We start from the raw sequence: 19715 nt of genomic DNA, 5'->3' as shown, positions 1-19715 counted from the left end.
ACTGCTTTGGATTTGAATCTCAGTTCCTCCTCTGAGTAGCTCAGTGACCTGGGCCAGTTACTCAACTCCTCAAGGCCTCACTTTCCTCATCTGTGTAAAGAAGACAACAATACCATAGGGTTGTAGTAGGGTTAAATGAGCTAACAGTTCATGCCACAGAATAGTTAATAAAAAATAAATGTCAACCCTCAATACCTGCATCACCCCAAAATGTAAGAGACTGTTTTTCCTATTTCATTCCATGCGTGTCTCCAGGTTCCAGAATAGTGCCTATTTCAAAACTGCAGATGAATGAGCCTCAAACGAGTAAATGAATCCACCCAATCTCTAATTATTTCTGCATCTCCAATTTTGTACCAGCAAAGACAAGGATAGAAGTGAAAAATAGCCTCCTCATAAAAGGTCTTCCACTATCGGGTTTTACTCAAGGACGGCCTGGATTTTACTCAAAGCTCTCAAGGGCAATCACATCTCAAAAAGGAGGAAACCCACGTTGGGTAGTGCCATATAATGTTTCTGGAATCACCTTGGGCAATTGCCCTCCTGCAAACACACCCGGCTCTCCCGGGGCTGTGAGCTTGGCGCATGCGCAGCGCGCCGGCCGCCCGGGCTGCTTCCTCCGCACCGCCCGGAAGCCTGGGCTCCGGCCCCTCCCCCCCACCCCTGCCGGCTCTAGCGGTGCGTGAGGGCGGCCCGGCGAGGAGGCGGGACACGTCGGCGCCTTTGCCGCCGCCCCTCCTCCTGTTCCAGCTGCCGCCGCGGCCGCCTCTTCCTGGGCTGAGTCCGCCCGCGATCCCGGCGGCGCCAGGTGCGTTCACCTTAGCCGGCTGCTGCCAGCGTCCGCCGCCGCCGCCGCCGCCCCGGGCTTCCCGCCCCGCTGCTGAGATGGCGACGCGCTCCTGCCGGGAAAAGTCTCAGAAGCTGAACGAGCAGCACCAGCTCATCCTGTCCAAGCTGCTGAGGGAGGAGGACAACAAGTACTGCGCGGACTGCGAGGCCAAAGGTAGCGCGGACGTCGCCGCCGCCGCCCCTGCTCGGGCCCTCCCGCGACCGGTGACCTTCCCGCCGCTGCGGCGTTCAGGGCCCGAGCCGACGCCTCGGCTGCGTCTGCCGGCCCCGGCGCTGGCGGGAGGGCGGGTGTCTGGGCGGACGGGCGCGGGCTCCCATCGACCCTCCGCCCGAGGCGCCGGCAAGGTCCGGCCGGCGGCCGGGTCGGTGGTCCCAGCCTCCTGTTCCTGCCGCCCCTGCGCTGAGCGGGTGCCCCCGTACGGGGCCTGGGGAAGGGGCAGGGCTGGGAGCGCGGAACTGGGCGCCGGCCAGGGCAGTGGGTAGGGTTATGGGGTTGCCTCCTAGCTCAGTTCGCGGCTACCTCTGGAGCAGCGGGTAGGGTTATGGGGTTGCCTCCTAGCTCAGTTCGCGGCTACCTCTGTAGGTGGGGCCACTTCAGGTCTCGGACCCCTCCTCTGCCCCGCTGTGGGGTGATGTCCTCGCTCTCGTGGCTCCGATGCTTGGTCTCCCAGATGGAGCCCTACCTGCCTGTCTACCTGACACTCGTACCCGGCTCCTGCCTCTGCATCCAGGAGGAGAGAGCGTGGTGATCGTTTTCGGTGGGTCGGACTTTCACTGAATAAAATAATTTTGGAAGGGTCTTTATCGGTAGTAGTAGTATCGCTTGTTTGTTTGGCTGAAAGCCAGAATGAAGAGGCATTTCATTACTTGAGTTTCTTGGGGGATAATGGGCACATGTTCCTGAAGATTTTAGTAATTAGATTCTGTCTGAGCTGCTAGTTTGGGAGAATATGTGGATACTGGTTTGTGTGCCTCATAAATGTAAGGGACATTTTAAAGAACCAGAAATGGAAAAGACCTAATTTTAGTTTCCTCAGTTAGAGGGCTTCTGCCTTTGAAACTATTTTTAGCTGATATGTTTTGTATTTGAGGTCTGATTTATATGTATTTAATGTCTTGGAAGTAATCTCATGGGAAAAACGCTTCTGATTTTTTAAAACAAACATCACGTGTAGTTAAGAGTTCTTGCTTATTTTTAATTGGTTTATTTATTTATTTATTTTTGGTTCTTGGCCGGGGCTGGGTTTGAACCCGCCATCTCTGGCATATGGGACCGGCGCCCTACTCCTTGAGCCACAGGCGCCGCCCTAATTGGTTTATTTTATAATTTGGTGAGAAAAGGTAGTTATTCAAAGAAGGAGGCAGTCTATCTTTGGGAATGTCATGTAAGATTTCTGCATTATTTGACCTAGACTTATCCTGAAGCTTTATTGTTCTTTTTCAATACTTCATAAATGAGTCACATTTCTGTAGGCTGATAATACTTGATTAGACAGAGCCGAGCCGCACAACATCAGCAAGTTACTTCAGTGTCCTGGCAGGGACTGGATTACTGGAAGAATTGTGTGGGAATACTGTAACACTAGATTATTTTATGAAGCACTTTTCAGTATAGTAATTTGATTGAGTCAACCTTATATTATTATTTATTCTATTAAATAATAAGGATAAATTATTTAATAATTTAAATAACAAATAATATTTAACTTATTAATTAACAATATTAATAATAGTTAATTACACTTAATATTGTTATTAATAATAATAGTTATATATTATTTAAAATATTCAGGTGATGAGTTTAAAAAAATTGTATGCCTGGTTCTTGTAGTAATATTTGTTTGCTTGATACTTGATTGCGTGTGATTCTTTGGGAATACTGTACTGTATTGAAGCTCATTTACTTGCTCCTCACTGCTCTAGGAAAACACTGAAAAATGGGCCTTTAAAAGGCCAGGAAAGAAAAAGGAGCTGAAGTTACATGGCACACACTTTGTCATATTGAGTAGTAAATTAACATGATTAAGTAGAGATGCTGGTAAATATTAAATTCATTAAAAATTGAATAATAGGTTAAAAATGAACCTTTTTGTATAGAAATAATCAGAATAATTTTTGCTCGTGTGTTTCTCCAGAAAAGTACTTTATAAAATCAGATTTTTACTAATGCTTCCTAAAATAAGTTTTAAAAAAACATCATTAGCTACGTTGGCAAGTTTTTATTTAGTTCTTTTGGGGTGAGAAGAGAATCATATACTTCTTAAATTAGGATCACAAGTTTTACTTCTCACATGAAGAATAGGAAGCATTTCTTTCTTTCTTTTTTTTTTTTTATTGAATCATAGTTGTGTACATTGATATGATCATGGGGCATCATTCACTAGCTTCACATACCGTTTACCAAGTTTCACATATACCCTTGTAAGATGCACCGCTGGTGTAATCCCACCAATCCCCTTCCCTCTACCAGGAAGCATTTCTTTTGCTCACTGTTTGTATTTCCACTGAAGTCAATAGATACATACTGAATGAATGTCTTTTGTAGTTTGGTTTTGTTTGGTCTTTTTTGTTGTTGTTGGTTTATTTGTTTTTGAGAAGCAGAGGAAGTAGGAGAAAAGAGAATGGTACCAAGAGTTCAAGGGTGCAACCTGAAGGGCATGGACTCATAGTCATGATTTTGAAGGATTATTTTTCCTGTTGATGCTAAATTTAGAATAATGCTAAAATGTTGCAAATTATTTCATTGTTCTATCTTGATCTTTCAGGGAAAAAAAAGTCACAGGTAAGGCCACTATTTGGTTTACTTAGTTAGACCATAGTTGTAATTGAAAAATTTGATGTGATTGAGTAATTGGTAGATATAAATATTTTTGCAAAGCTTTTGAGTCTTTGGTATAATAGACACCCATTATGGAGCACTCTTATAGTAGAATTCTTGGTTTGTTATATGATTTTTGATCCATCGTTATATATGTCAAATGAAGTAGTAAATGTAGGTAGTGAAGCTCTGATTATAAGTACTTTTGAAAGGGTCTTAACTTTTACAGCTCAGTTATTACAAGGTTCCATTCTGTATATGGACTGATGTTTTTTCACTGTGTAATAAATTGCCTAAGACATTTCATGTATCCTATTTTGAAGTTATTTCTTAGTTGTTTTTTTTTTTTCTTTCAGAAACTACTTCTCCCGCTGACTTTGAGAAGGTGTACCCAAACTAAAGCCTAGGATTTGAGACTGCTATGTTCTGTTGTCTTACAGTAGTTGGCTGAGATATATCAATTGCGTTTTGACATTTTCTTTTTTCTTTCTTTCTTTCTTTTTTTTTTTTTTTTTTAGACACAGAGTCTCACTTTATCGCCCTCGGTAGAATGCTGTGGCGTCACAGCTCACAGTAACCTCCAACTCCTGGGCTTAGGTGATTTCTCGTGCATCAGCCTCCCGAGTAGCTGGGACTACAGGCGCCTGCCACAACGCCCAGCTATTTTTGTTGTTGTTGTTGCGGTTTGGCTGGGGCCAGGTTTGAACCTTCCACCCTTGGTATATGGGGCCAGCGCCCTACTCACTGAGCCACAGGCACCGCCTGGGTTTTTGACATTTCCTTATTGAGTCATCAGTTTGTTTCCTGAATTGACAGTATTTAGGAAGTAAGGAAGAAGGAAAAGATGGCATAAGTGCCAGTTTTCTGCTCTTGATCCTACTTTTAACCAAATCTGTTGAGAAACTGGAGAATAAGAACAGGCAGATGGAACTGCTTCTCTTCTTCCCTGGCTATGTTGGTGACTCCGTGGGAGCCTTAAAGCAGCTGTTGTTGGTTATTAGTTGGTAGCATGTTAGGGAGCAGTGAAGACTGAGATCTGGTAGCCAACTTAAAGTTTAGTTTTCAGTATTTAAAAGCTTCATCCACAGGGAAAAGTGGCGCTGATTTTGAACATGTTTAAACTGGAATGAAAGTTAGTCTCTTGCCCAGTAAATAATGGGATAATCAGTAACAAGGTTTTTGAACCCTAGAGATTGCCTTGTTCAGCCTGTCTGGTATTGAGAGATTAAGCTCCTTGCTCAGAACAGTCATTTTTGCTCATTTTGACGTGAGGATTCTCTGTTAATATTAAGTACTGTGTTAAGTTACGGGGCTAAAAAAATTTGTAAGACCTAAAGAAATTTATTCAGTAGGTTCTATTTTTGCAAAAAAAAAATCTAAAACAAAGTGCTAAGTGTTGTAATAGTGGTTTTAAGAAAGACTTCCCTCTTATTTTAGAGTATTTCCCTTGCACCCTGACTTTTGCCCATTTGTGGTCTTTATAGTTCCTAGAATGTGACTCTTTGCATGTGCTGTACCTTCTGCCTAGGAAATTCTTAACACTGTTTGCCTAATCAGCTTTTACTTACCTTCCAATTTCTGCTAAAGTGTCTCTTCAAGGAACATGATTCTCCTTGATCTTCGCAGATTAAGGTAGGCTTCCATTTATACCTGTAAGACAGCAGCACCCTGATCTTTTATTGCACTTATCACAATTGTAATTAAACCAGTGTGGGTAATTGTGAGGTACTCTATATCCCTGTTAGATTATAGCTGCAAGAGAGAAGAGATCTTGCTTGTCTTGCTTAGGGTAGTGTCCCTAGCTCTCAGTACAGGTGGTAGGTAAATGTAACTTAGCAAATATCTTTTGAATGAGTGTATGAATGAGCACAAAGTCCCTGGCAGGCAATAGAGTGTGCAAAAGGGAGTGCACCCGTGAAAGAAGGTGACATGTGGAGTGACCCAGTTGGGGAAGAGTCATAAAAACAGTCCTATTTGAGCTAGGCTTTGAAGAATTTTGCTATATGGAGAAGAAGTTAAAGGAGACAGCTGCACACACAAAAGTACAAGTATGTAAAAAAACAGAAGCAGTTTCCATTTGGCCTTTATTGGATAAACTTTTTTACAAATCTCTCAGATTTGGTGGTGGCAAATCAGAGGAAGAACTGGGATGGTGAGAGATTGCAGGCAAGTCTTGAATTAACAGGAGTCTAAGAAGGAGTGTAAGAGGACCTAAACTCGTGTAATGTTAGTGTGTCAGACAGGGTCTACAGTAGGAAACAGACCCATGGTAGCTACTTTTTTTTATTATTTTTTTTTTTTTAAGCTGCAAGAAATTTAAGGGATCAGGTACTTAGAAAATCGTCTGAGGGGATAGAGAAGGGAAAGCTGGGGAGCGACTTCTGGACTTGTGGCTTTAAGGCTACACATACTGCTGCTGCCATCACTGCCTCAGTGCCATAGCTGCTTCTCATCTGAGCCTGGTGCATTGAATGGGGGAACAAGGACTGTGGTGCGAGGACCACTGTGTGTACCAGACAGTTTTTTGTCAGTTCCTCCTTCTGTAGGAATATGCCACACTTGTGCTTTTCACGTGCACATATTTGGCAGCACCTAATTTTTGTGCAACACCTTGTCTTCAGGGGAGTCTTATAGCTTTCTGACTATTCAAAAGGTAGAAGTATGTAGAGGCCATTTGGTTGTAAGAGCCAATCAATGAGTTCATATTTTTTCATTGAGTGTTTGATATTTTAGAGTTGTTATATGTGTGTAAACCCATTTTAAAGTGTAGTAGTTCCTACTAAAAGGTAAAGTTCATTTTGGGGAACTGGTATTTATGATGATGTTGATGCTTATAGGATAAATTCATATAAACAGAAGTCTATAATTTCCCTAAAGAAATTTGGCAATCTAGAAGTTCCCTCAAAATGCTTCAGTCTGATGGGTCAGTTCTTATGATTCTGCTGATTATCCATGATGATTGTGTGCAGAGCTCTGATGTCAGAACTGGATTGGAAACCATTGGTCTCTTTCTGAGTCATTGGTTATAAAACCTGGGCTCTCTGTTCTCCTTTTTTTCTTTCCAATTTTTCTTCTTTGTCTTTTTTTTAAGATTAAAATATTCTTTCATTGGGTGAATTCATTAAGGAGACTTACATCTCTTTAATTTGTGCTGTGATATACATATATATTATATATATACACACACACAGAAATAAACTTTTGACTTATAGTGGACTTGAACTCATATTCTCTGTAAGGCAAAGTAAAATATTTGACACTCTAATTATATATTTTATGTACTCAATCCTTTTGTCTTCTGATGCTACTATTATTACCAGTCTTTTCTCTGGATAGAATCTGGCCATTTTTTTCCCTTTCTCAAATTTCTTGATGGAGGATGATCACGATACTGGAGGTCATTTTATTTAAATCCATTTTGATCATTGTGATTTGATAGACACATAGTTTTGTTGGTAAGTCATTATTTTATGGGTACTACAAAGATTAATTAACTATGTTGTATACTGTTGTTTGTGCAAAAAAATTTGGGTAAGGTCCACAAGCTGATTAGAGAACTCAATAGACGTGAAACAATTATCAGTTAATTTCTGATCTGTGTTTACACTGGTAGATCCTTTAGAAGTTTAGAGATAGAGTAGTTCATTGTGACCTGGAGAATGTTTCAAAAAAAAAAAAAAAGCAATTAATAACATTGCATATATACACATAAATTACATATAGTATTTTCATCTTGCCAGGGATGATGTCAGTAGTTTGCATGTACTAACTCATTTAATCCTCAAAACAATCTTTTGAGGTAGGCAATGTTTTCTATTTGACAAATGAGGAAATAGGCAAACAGAGCTTAAGTAACTTTCCCAGTGCTATACAGGTAGGAAGCGGTGGCTCTAAGAATTTTTTCATGAGACAAGTTTTGGGTGACTGCTATATTTTAGCCCTTTCTTTGGGAGCTGGGGATTAAAGTGGGAAGCAGGTAGATAAAGGTCGATGCTTGAAAGTATCTTCTAGTCTATTGATGTGCAGAAAAAAGTAAACAAAGCAGGCCTAATGACTCATGGCTGGCATCAGGAAACTTGAATTTGGGGGTGGTCCCACCACCCTAAGTGTTAAGAGGTTGTCATTATGCCTAAACTGTTTATATAAATAATATGGTTTATGCTCATACCTGCTTTCCTCCTGGGTATCTGGAATTTGCATTTTGCCAGGCAGAGTTATCTATATGACCAGCTCCCCCTCTCCCAGTAAAAACTTTAGGCATTGAGTCCCTAATGAGCTTCCCTGGTTGTCATAATTTCACATGTGTTGTCACAGCTCACTGCTGGGAGAATTTAGTGTGTTCACTGCAGCCCCCACGGGAAGGGAATACCTGGATGCTTGGACTTTGCTCCATGTGCCTTTTCCATTTGCTGATTGAACTTGATATGGTTTTGCTATAATAAATCATAACCATGAGTACAACTGTGTGTTGAGTCTTGCGATTCCTGGCAAATTATTGAACATGAGGGTGATGTTGGGGACTTCCTCATGTAATTGGTAATATATGTTTCCTCCCAGTATTTTGTATAGGATACTTAGGAGCATATCTCTGCTATCTGCTAGCCTACTAACTAGTAAGAGTACAACCATAGGAGCGGGTATGAATGTTAAAGGCTGCCGTAACCTGGGGAAATTCTGGTTTTACTGAGATAACGAAGGAATGGGAATCTGGACTGTGGAGCCAGGATTTGAGCTCAGAAGACCTAGCTCCTGAGTCTGTTTTTGATGGTATGATGGACAAACCATGTTAACTGTTGAAATTTAGTGATGTTAGAGGTTGTTGTTGGAAAACTACACCTTTAGTTGATTAAAGTTTTTCTCAGCAAAATTATTGCCAGATGTGTTCACAAATGGAAAATACCACCATTTTGATTTATTTGTTTGCATTTAATAGCAGAACCACAGTGACTTCAAAATACCAATTTAAACAAATTGGAATTTTTGCCTTATTACTAAACTTTATTTTAGAAACTGAAGGAGCCCACAGACAAGAACTTTGGTGTTTGTTTATTAATTGATTGATTTTATTATAGCTTCCTTGTTCTCTATTTTTGCAGTTATGTCCTTAGGGTCAGGTACTCTTCATCTACCTGGGCTTGATTTTAAATGGAGAAACAACAAGGCAGAATGGAAAGTGCACTGTCCTGGGTGAAGCTGGTAAAGTGAGGTTTCAGTCCAAGCTCTGGCTCTGACTTGCTTACTGACTAATTGCCCCACCCTCTTTGATCCTTACGCAAGCATCTATGTCATCTCTGCTGTGCCCGGGTGCTTTCTAGAATCCCATACCTCCTGTCACTTCTGTGTTATATTTACTGTTATTAATTTAAAACATTATATCATTGAGGGTTAATTTTTTTAAGGTCTTATTGAAGTTTGGATCGTCATTAGACTTTTATACTTTTTAAAGCTTTTTGCTGATGATTTCATTCTTGCTGAGCACATTTACTTGGAATTATCTTTATTATCTGAAGCCACATTTTATTTTGTAACTCACAGTAATAGTCTTTATAGGTTGAGTAGTCCTTCTGTTTGAAACTATTTCACTATAATGCTTTCTTGGAGTAATTAGGGTAAAATCAAAGAGATCACTACCTTCTTGAGTCCACTGCTGAAGCCAAGACCTCCTTTTATGCATCATTTTTAAGAAAAGACCTATATAAGTCTACTAAATTTACACTCACCCATGTACATTTATCAGTGTCAGTATTTCCTACCTACGTAGATCTGTGTTTAACTCTGAGTGGCAGTTAGCTATAGTATGTAGAAATAATTTTTTTTTTCTGAGATAGAGTCTCAAGCTGTCACCCCGAGTGCTGTGGTGTCACAGCTTATAGTAACCTCAAACTCTTGGGCTTAAGCGATTCTCTTGCCTCAGCCTTCCAAGTAGCTGGGACTATATAGGCACCTACCACAAAGCCCACCTATTTTTTTGTTGTAGTTGTCATTGTTGCTTAGCTGGCCATGGCTGGGTTTGAACCCGCCAGCCTCAGGGTATGTGCCTGGCGCTGTAACCACTGTACTATGGACGCTGAGCCAAGTAGAAATAATTTTTAAAATAATCTCACTTAATATAGAGCTTCAGGCAATATTAGAAACACGCTAATTTTATGTTCACATGTAGTTTGAATGATAAATGTGACACCCTTGAGGGTCCAAAGGTAAGATAATTCTAAACTTTTGAGTAATCTTCCATTCTGTGTGTCACCCCACCCCCTCAAGAGTTTTTGGTCCCCATTTTACAAGAGATGCAAGTGATTACTTGTGGAATGATTGATGACAGACCTTCAGATGTCTGTCATTGATCTTTTTTGTCAAGGGTATATTTCAAGGACCAGTGATTAGCTCAACTCCAAACTTAAGAAAATAAAGGGAATTCTGTGGGAAATCCTATTTGTGATAACTTTATCTTCCAATGTAGGAACATTCACAAAAAATAATAGTTTAGTTCTAGATGTTCATGCATTTCTGTTCTTTAAAGTTGCTTTTGTTGTATAGGTGCATGATGTCAAAATACTAGCAGAAGTATGTTTATGGGAGGGAAATGATCATTTCCTATTGCCACTATAAAAATTTCTACAAACTTGGTAGCTTAAAACAATACAAAGTTATTATCTTACAGTTCTGCAAGTCAGAATCCAAAATGAACTTTACTGAGCTTACAGCCAGGTGTTAGTGGGTCTTCTAGAGACCTTTTCTTTTTTTTTACCTTTTCCATTTGCTAGAGTCTGCCTGAAATCCTTGGCTCATGGCTTCTTCCTCCATCTTCAGAGCCAGCTTTGTGTCATCTTCGATTCTGCTCCCCTGTCCCCACCTTCCATAATTACATCTCCTCCTTTGGCACTTTTAGGACACCTGTCATTACTTTGGGCCTGCATAGGTAATCCAGGATAGTATTACCATCTCAATGTCCTATATTCACAGGGATCCCAAGGGTTAAGAACTGGGACATCTCTGGGGGTCATTAATTAGTTTGCCTGTCAAAGTGGATTTGTGATAAAAATTATATATAGAACCTATGTATTTAAGATGCATAGGATGGTGAAGTGAATGCAATGTAACCATTTTCATGGGACTTATCTTAAAAATATATGCATGTGTAGTTATTTAATAATCTTTTTTGCAATGCAATCATTTATGTGGAAAATATGAAGAAATTTATAAAAAGAAAGCTACTAGAAGTATAGTAATTGAGTATATCAAGTTTGCAGGAATCAAGTGAATATGAAAAAATTAACTATTTCTATATATTAGCAACAATATATCCAATATATCTAGGCTATAGAAAATGGTGCATTCATACATTGGAATGGTATTTTGCACTAAAAGGAAATGAACTAGTGATTAAAGTTGAAATAATTACCATTTACAGTTGCATAAAAAAATGTAAACTTTAGTATAAATTTAATAAAATATGTTCAAAACCTGCACACCAAAAATTATAAGTGATTGCTGAGCGAAATTAATGAATATTATACCTAGAGAGAGAGATTCTATGTTAGAAGACTCAATATTTTTAAGATGTTCTCTAAATTAGTCTCTAGATTCAACATGATCCCAGTCAAAATTCCAGAGGCTTTTTTCTAGCAATTGACAAGCTGGTTCTAAATTTTTATTTTTTTTGCAGTTTTTGGCTGGGGCTGTGTTTGAACCTGCCACTTCCTGCATATGGGGCCAGCGCCCTACTCCTTTGAGCCACAGGTGCTGCCCTGGATTCTAAGTTTTTTAATGAAATAAAGAGGATCCCCAAAAATCAAAACAGTTTTGAACATAGCAATGGAAGTCTTACACAACTTGACTTTAGCTATTACTATAAAGCTAGAGTTGTTAAGTTATCAAGACACTGTAGTATTTGTGTAAGGCAAAGATCAGTGGAATGGAATAGATAGCACAAAAGCAGAGTCCAAGGTAATTCAATGGGGAAAAGTTCAGTTTTTTTAGTAACAACAAAAGAACGTACCCCAAACTTTTAACTCACACTATACACAAAAATGAATTTGACATGGGTAAGAGAGCTAAATTTAAGAGCTAAAATTATAAAACTTCTTGTAGAAGATAGAGAGTAAACTCTGGGAACTCGAATTAGGCACAGGTTTCTGAGGACACAAAAGTATAATCCATAAAAGGTAAAATTGAAAATGAACTTCACCAAAGTTAAAAACTTGTGCTTTTCAAGAGGCACTTTAGAAAATGAAAGGCAAGTCATAGACTTGGAGAAAAATACTATGTTGTTAAAGGCTTTAATTCAGAATATATAAAGAAATATTACAACTTAATAAGACACGATAAAACTTGTAGTACTTGAATGTTCATAGAAGCTTATTTTTGATACCCAAACACTAGTAACATCCAAATGTCTGTCAGTATATATATTTCAGGATATAGAAAATGGTGCATCCATAATTGGAATAATATTTTGCAATAAAAAGGAATGAACTAGTGATATAATCAGTAACATGGATGAGTCTTAAAAGCGTCCTGCTTAATACAGAATTCCAATCATATAAAATTCTAACAGGATAAAACTTAGAGGGACAGAAAATAGATAAGCAGTTGTTAGGGGTTAGGGTGTAGAAGTTTAACTTTTTAAAAAATAAAATGCATATGAGCATGTCATTGAATTCTTTTAGTGATGCTAACAGTTACTGTGTAGCTGATACAGTGGTTTCTCATTCTTTTATTTGACTGTATGCAACATATACACTTCTAAAGTTATTTTCCTCATCCTTGAAAATAAATTTAATGGTCTGAGTAAAGATTTGCAAAGGCAGTACCTTTTTGATCCTGGTTTAAAGGATGAAAAATACTTGATCGGTAATTTTTGTTGTGTGTGTGTTTTTCCGAAGTCAACTAAAATACTAATGAGCATTTTAAAAACATTATGGAATCAGTGCTTTAACATTTTATTTTTCTTGAGGAATTGTGTTATTCATCCACAGCTCTAAACTTGCTTATGGCATCTTTAGAACTCCAGGATTTTTTTTTTTTTTTTTTTTTCATGCCTATAGGTGCAGGATTTTCTTTTAGGCACTAATAGGGTTGTAGGAACAGCTGAAAGGGGTTCCTTTTCCATGGCTAAGAGCAGGTAGTTTTTCTAAGAATCAAATATAGCATATCTGGTTCATAACATATTACTGCAAAATTTAGAGAAAAATCGATTCAAAACAAATGAAGTGGTGAGCTTTGGACAGGAGTAAAGGATCAGGAAAAATATGTATTGGCTTGTAAGGAAGTAGAGTGAGAAAGGTCTGAAATGGGAGGGACATTTAGTTGATGAAGTCTTTTGCTGAGAAGAAAGGTAGTGGGACATTGCTTAGAATATTTATTAATAGTTAAGTATTTTAAAATAGTTTAAAAGATTTTAGAAATAATCTGTCCCCACTGATAGGTGTTTATTTTCTCATTTTTGTGGATGCAAATACCCCTACTATTAAAAAGCTTTGTGTGTACTGATTATTTCCTTGGACTAAAATCTAAGGTCTGTGTTAGAGTATGGCAGATTAAAATCTCCCCTTTCATCTATTGCCAGGAATGATGTTGGTGGCCCTTTTACCTCTAACCACGAGTATGTAAAGATTTGCTGAAATCTGAATCCAGTCTGTTACTGAGTTTTCTTATTTTTAAAACACGTCCTTCATATGGTAGGTGAAAATGGTATAATATTATTTTGTATTTTCTCAGTACTCATAATTGAGATTTAAATACGCTCATTTGTCATTTCTATTCTTTTATGATTTTTCTTTTAAATTCTGGGAGTGGAGTTTGGCAGTCTTTTTCATATTTTTCTTGGACTACTCATTGGACCAAGAGAACACACCATTCCAGACAACATTCATTCCCCAGGGTTTGGTAGTACATGGAGGCCATGCTATTCACCTCTGATTCTATCTAGGAGTCTTGAATAAGTGGTTTGGGCATTGGGGAAAGATTTCTCTGTCTGTCTCTCTCTTTCACTGTCTCTCTCTATATGTATTTAGTACTTGTAGAATTATAGAAAGTTTAGAGATAGAAGAGTCCTGTCATGGTATCTCACACGTATTAGGGAGATGAAAGAGTTTAAATGATAGGCTCAGTAATACAACAATGAGAGAACATGGGAGTGAACACAAGTCTCTGGATACTTGTCTTTTGCTTTGTCAGGTCACAGATTAATGTGTTACCCTTGACCTTTACGAAAGATAACACTCAACTTTTTAGTATTTTTACTCCCTTTTCAGTTAGTGTACATAGTAAGTAGGGAGGTAAATTCTGGGTTGTTTAGACTTAACTAAACCATATTTATGTAATGGCAGCAAATTAAGAAAAAAATTAGTTATCAGAGAGAATATTTTAGCCAGTTTAGTTATAAATTTATTGATAATATAGACATATTTCAAAATTTGGAATGCTTTTTTTGTTGGTATCCGCAGTATTAACTGAGATCAAATAGTTACCTAAAGAAATATATTAATAATAGTCTGGATGATAATTTAAAAGAGATATTTGTAAATATTTTACAGTATTTTTTATTTCAGTAGATTTAGGGGTTACAAGTGTTTTTTGTTACATGAATGAATTGTATACTGCTGAAGTCAGGCTTTCACTGTACCTTTCACCAGAATAGTGTAGGTTGTACCTGGTAGGCAGATTTCAGTCCTTCATTCCCTTTCTACCCTCCCCCTTAATTTTCAATCTCATTAAACTTTTTTTTTTTTGCAGGGGGTGCTGAAACCTAGGAACAAACATTATACTTTATGACCTCATATATTCCTCATTTGGCTTCCACTTAAAAGTGAGAAAATGTGGTATTTGTTTTTGCTTTCATGAGATATTTAAGATAATGATCTTGAGTTCATTTAAATTGTTGCAAAAGACATTATTTCATTCCTTTTAAGTACCACTTTTTTAATTTTTGGGGGGACATAGTCTCACTATGTGGCCCTTGGTAGAGTGCTGTGACATCACAGCTTCCAGCAATCTTAAACTCTTGGGCTTAAGCGCTTCTCTTGCCTCAGCCTCCCAAGTAGCTGGGACTACAGGCACCTGCCACAACGCCTGGCTATGTTTGGTTGCAGTTGTCATTGGTGTTTAGCAAGCCCAGGCAGGGCTCAAACCCTCCAGCCTTGGTGTATGTGGCTGGTGCCCTACCCCTGAGCTACAGGCACCGCCAAAGTGCCACATTTTTAACCTGCTCATCAGTTGATAGGTACTTAGGTTGATTCCATTATCTTTTTTTAATATTTCAAAATGTTCAGGGGTAAAAATATTTTTGTTACATTGATACCTTGTATAGTATATGTACTTAAATTGGGGCTTTTGATGGCGTAGTTACCATAATAGTGTTAATTGTACTAGATAGTTTTTACCCCTAGATTTTTTTACTCCTCATTCTTATCCTGTTTTTCTCTTATTGGTTTCATTGTCTTATGCTTCTCTTGAGTCCTTTCTCTTGTATTTCTAGTTAATCTCACTAGTGGCCTGTTGATTTTGTTTATCTTTTCAAAGAACCAACTTTTTATTTTGTTGATGCTTTGTATTTTTTGGTTTCCATTTTTTGTTGTTTTTAAATTTCTGCTCTGAGCTTTGTTATTTCTTGCTAGCTTTGGCTTTGGTTTTATTTTTTTTGTTCTAGGTTCATGAGCTGTGATATTAGGTTGTTAGTTTGTAATCTTTTTGGTGTAGGCATTTAAAGCTATGAACACTGTTTTGGCTATACCCCAGAGATTTGGAAGCTTATGTTGCCTTTGTTGTTCAATTTGAAAAATCTTTTGATTTCCATCTTTATTGTGTCATTGACCCAAGGATCATTCAGCGTTAGGTTGTTTAATTTCTATATATTTATCTAATTTTGACAGTTCCTCTTGGAATTGAAGTTCAGTTTTATTCCACAGTGGTCTGAGAAAAGATACATAGTATGATTTCGATTTTTCTGAATTTGCTGAGATTTGTTTTGTGGCCTAACATATTGTCTAACTTGAAAAATATCCTAAATGCTCATGAGAAGATGTACATTATACAGGTTTTGGGTAGAATGTTCAGTTCATATCTGCTAGGTCTATTTGTTCTGGAGTCCTGTTTAAGTCTGTTTCCGTGTTAATTTTCTTCCTGAGTGATGTATCCAGTTCTGTCCTAGAGTTTTGAAGACCCCAGCTGTTACAATGTTGCTGTGTATTTCCTTGCTTAGATTAGGAGGATCTGCTTTATGAATCTGGTAGTCCCTGTGTAGTTGCAGTTATATTTAGGATTGTTATATCTTGTTGAAATGTTCCCTTATCTTTATATAATGACCATTTGGTCTTTCTTTAGCATTGTTGAATATAAAGTCTGTTTTATCTGATATGAGAATTGCTGGTACTACTTTCTTTTGGTTTCTATTTGCATGGAATTGGATTTTTTTCCATCTCTTGGAGTCTGTGAGAATCTTTGCAAGTTAAATGGGTTTCTTGGAGACATATATTTGGGTTATTCATTGATCCATTCAACCAATCTATATCTTTTAAATCGAGCATTAATACTTTTTATGTTTAGTGGTAGTGTTGATGTGTGAGACATCGTTTTAGTCAACATGTTGATTGTTTCCTAGTTGCTTTGTTTAATGTCTCTTGTCTTACTGTTTTGTAAAAGCTGAGAATTTCAACTTCAGGTGTTTTTTTATAATTGTAAGTATTGATTTTTATTTCATGTATAGAGCACTTTAAGCATGTCTTGCAGGGCAGATCTAGTGGTGACGAATTTGCCTAATGTTTGCTTGTCTGGGAAAGACTTACTCTTCTTCATTTACAAAACTTAATTTTGCATGATACAAAATTGGCTGCCAGTTTTCTGTTTAAGAAGACCGAAAGTGTGACCCTACTCCCTTCTGCCTTGTAAGGTTTCTTTCTGCTCTTAGGTTTTCCTTTAGTCTGATGGGTTTTCCTTTGTAAGTTAGTTGATGCTTTTGTCTTGTACCTTGTTGGACTTTCTTCCTCATTTTGACTTTGGCCAGACTGTTAACTGAGTACCTCAGTGATGCTATTTACCATGAATTTTCTATGTGTTCAGTGACCTCCTTTTATCTGGATGTATAAATCTCTAGTGATACCAGGGATATGTTCCTGTATTATTTCCTCAAATAGGTTTTTCATGCTTTTGCTTCGATATCTATGATTCTTAAACATGGTATTTGTTTTACATAGTCTCATAGTTCTGGGAGAGATTGTTCATACTTTTTAATTCTTTCTTCTACATTTTTGTGTGACTGAGTTAATTAGAAAGCCTTACCTTTAAACTTTGAAAATTTTTTTCTTCTGCTTGGTCTATCTACTCTGTTAAGACTTGCGAGTGTATTTTGAAATTCCCTAAATTACTTTAACTTCTGGAAGTTATATTATTTTTTTTCTTATGTTATCTGTCTCTTCAGTAAATTTTTCAATTCATGTCCTGATTTTTTGTTTCTTTGTGTTAGGGCTCAACTTCTTCATCTGTCCACTGATCTCACCAGTCATCCATATCCTGAATTCCATGTCTGACCAACAGTTTTCTTTTGGTTGGAGTTTGTTAGTAGAGAGCTATTGTGATCCTTTTGGGGTCTCAGCAAATCCTGTTTTTTTCATATTGCCTGAGTTTTTATGGTGGTTCTTCTCATCTGAGACCTATTTTCTCTGATGAAGGTAGATAGTTTTGCGGTTTACCTGTTCTCCTCTTATAGAAACTGTTACTTAGCGAAGAGAGGGAGAGGTCCCTCGGTCGTGTGTTTGAGTTCTACTCCAGAAGATTCTTCAGATAAAAGAAGAGTGGATGCTCTGCGGACCTTTAATACTGCTGTTCTCCTTGGGCTCCTCATTCCCCTGTGGTTGACACAGGCAGTGGGTGTATGTGGTTTGAGTGTTCACCCGTCCAGGACTGGTGGTAGTGGCATTTGTTGGCTCATGAACATTGCCTGCCCGGGTTTGTTGGTGGTGGCGAGAAGGGTCAGTGTGTGGCAGGGTGAGTGTTTGCTCTTCCCAGATCTGTTGGCAGTGGCTGCTCTACCTAGACAGAAGTGGTGAGTGCCTGGGGCTGTGGGCACTCGCTCCATCTGGTTCCCACCGAGGCTGTGGCTGAGTGGGGCTGTCCAGGCAGTGACAGGAGGTGCCAGGTCTGTGGATACCTTCTTTGTCCAGGTTACCTGGAGATGGTGAGGGTGCATGGCACCCAAACACAGAGTGTATGAGGGTACTTGGCCTTCTTGCTTCCTCTCTGGCCTGGCACGGGTGGTAAGGAGGTAGCAGCAATAGATCTGACCCCAAGGTCAACGTAGTGCTCAGGGACTGGGACCTAAAAATGATGCTAACCACAGTGCCCAGAGATTGTAAACCAGCAGGATCTTCCTGGGTCTTCTCTCTGGAGCGTTGCTGCTGCACGGCCTCCTGTTAACTCCCTGTTTTGGTCCCCTGGCCTGCTGTGGTGGAGGGCCCCTCTTGTACCCTCACTTGCAGTGTCCACAGGGGAATTTGAAGCTCTGAGGTTCTCTCCTCTGTCCCTTTCCCAGATGTGAATGTCTTCCTTGTGTACCTCCATTTCTACCAAGCATATTGCCCTTCCCTTCATTTGGAAGCCTCTCGTCACTTCTCTGTTAATTCCTAATGCATTTTTAGATGATCAGTTCAAAAAGGTGACTATCAACTCACCACATTCAATCTTTTCTGTCAGAGTGATGTTCGGGCTGCTTCTAGTCCGCGATACTGGCTTGAATTGATTATTTTAAAATATTTTTGTGTTGAGAAAAGTTTTGCAGATGGAATACTAGAGCATTTCTGAAGGGGTAAACAAAATAAAGGAAAGATTTACGGTGATTGCTCAAACTTTTGGATTTTTAAGCTGAATTTTGGAATTGTACTAAATCACTGGACAAAGAAATTATAGACGTGACAAGGCTTAAACTTTGGAACAGTCATTTTCTCATTTTATTTTACACTGTCCTGATGACAAACAAATCCTTAAATGATCACTAGAGTTTAATTTCTTTGTGAAAGTAAACTGACATTTAAAAATGTAAGCAGAATGAATGCTGTATTTGTAGATTTTATTAGTTTCTAAAGAATCTTCTAAGTTTTTCTGTGTCTATATGGTATTTTGGACTTATTCATATATTTCTTCATTTTGAGTTAAAAGGATAAATATAGGAAATAATAGTAGTTATACAAAATTTTTGCCCCTGTAGTATTCTTCCTCCAGTTGACTGGATTGGTAGAGTCACTGCTCTGCTATTATCCTTGAGAGACAGACTAGCTTAATAGGGCTTTGAAGGCTGACTGCTGTTAGTTAAAATGTCAGCTCTGCTGGCTCTGATTTCTTTTTGTTCTCTTCCTCCTTCCTTCTTTGTGGTGGAGTTGTGGTGTTTAAACTTTATGAGCCTTGGTGTCGTTACACGTAGAATAGTTAGTGATATCTGTCACAGGGTTGTGAGGATTAACTGAGCTTGTGAACTAATGTATGGAATAAAATAAGGGTTTGATAAATGAATAGGTGTTGGTAATTATGCCAGGTTTTAGGGTTTTCTTTTTTTTTTTTGAACATTTATAGTCATTTTATTACTTTGCAGGAAGCATTCATGAATGGTGTTTTGTCTATTAAAAATGTAATTGAACATACTCTGAGACTAGACCAGTGCGAGAATACTTTGTGGAAGGCTCAGGAGAAGAAAGTAATCAATAATTTTTTTGCTTTTTATCTACTGATTCACTAGAATAGACATTAGTAGTAACAGATACACAACAAAAGCCCTGCCCTGCCTTGCCCTTAGGAGCCATGACTTTAAAGAGATAGGCCATAAGCACAGAATATATTCTAAGTAACTGTGTGGAAAGTACAGTGCAAGCATTAGGTGTTACATAAGTTCAGAGAAAGTAAAAACCACCAAGGGGTTGGGGAAGGCTTTTAATAAAAAAGGAAGAGTAGAATCAAAGGTGAATGGCACAGTTATTCCAGGTAGAGAGCACGTGGTAAACAGGCTTGTGCATATACTTAGTGAGCACGGTTTGCACATTTCCTGGAGGCATTTATTAGGTACCAG

General features: G+C 38.4%; 1 protein-coding gene across 2 annotated transcripts in view; it reads left to right on the top strand.

The window, feature by feature from the left end:
- Positions 1-649: 649 nt before the first annotated feature.
- SMAP1 (small ArfGAP 1) overlaps positions 650-19715 on the top strand; it is a 123219-nt gene continuing 104153 nt past the window's right edge. For both annotated transcript variants that reach the window (XM_053602080.1, XM_053602079.1), the window contains exon 1: positions 650-1003. In XM_053602080.1, coding sequence (XP_053458055.1) covers positions 886-1003 — 118 coding nt within the window. In that variant the 5' untranslated portion in view covers positions 650-885. The remainder of the gene's footprint in view (positions 1004-19715) is intronic.

This window comes from Nycticebus coucang, chromosome 9, assembly GCF_027406575.1.
Source record: "Nycticebus coucang isolate mNycCou1 chromosome 9, mNycCou1.pri, whole genome shotgun sequence".
In the NCBI taxonomy this organism is placed as follows: Eukaryota; Metazoa; Chordata; class Mammalia; order Primates; family Lorisidae; genus Nycticebus; species Nycticebus coucang.
This window is presented reverse-complemented; position numbering and strand designations above follow the sequence as displayed.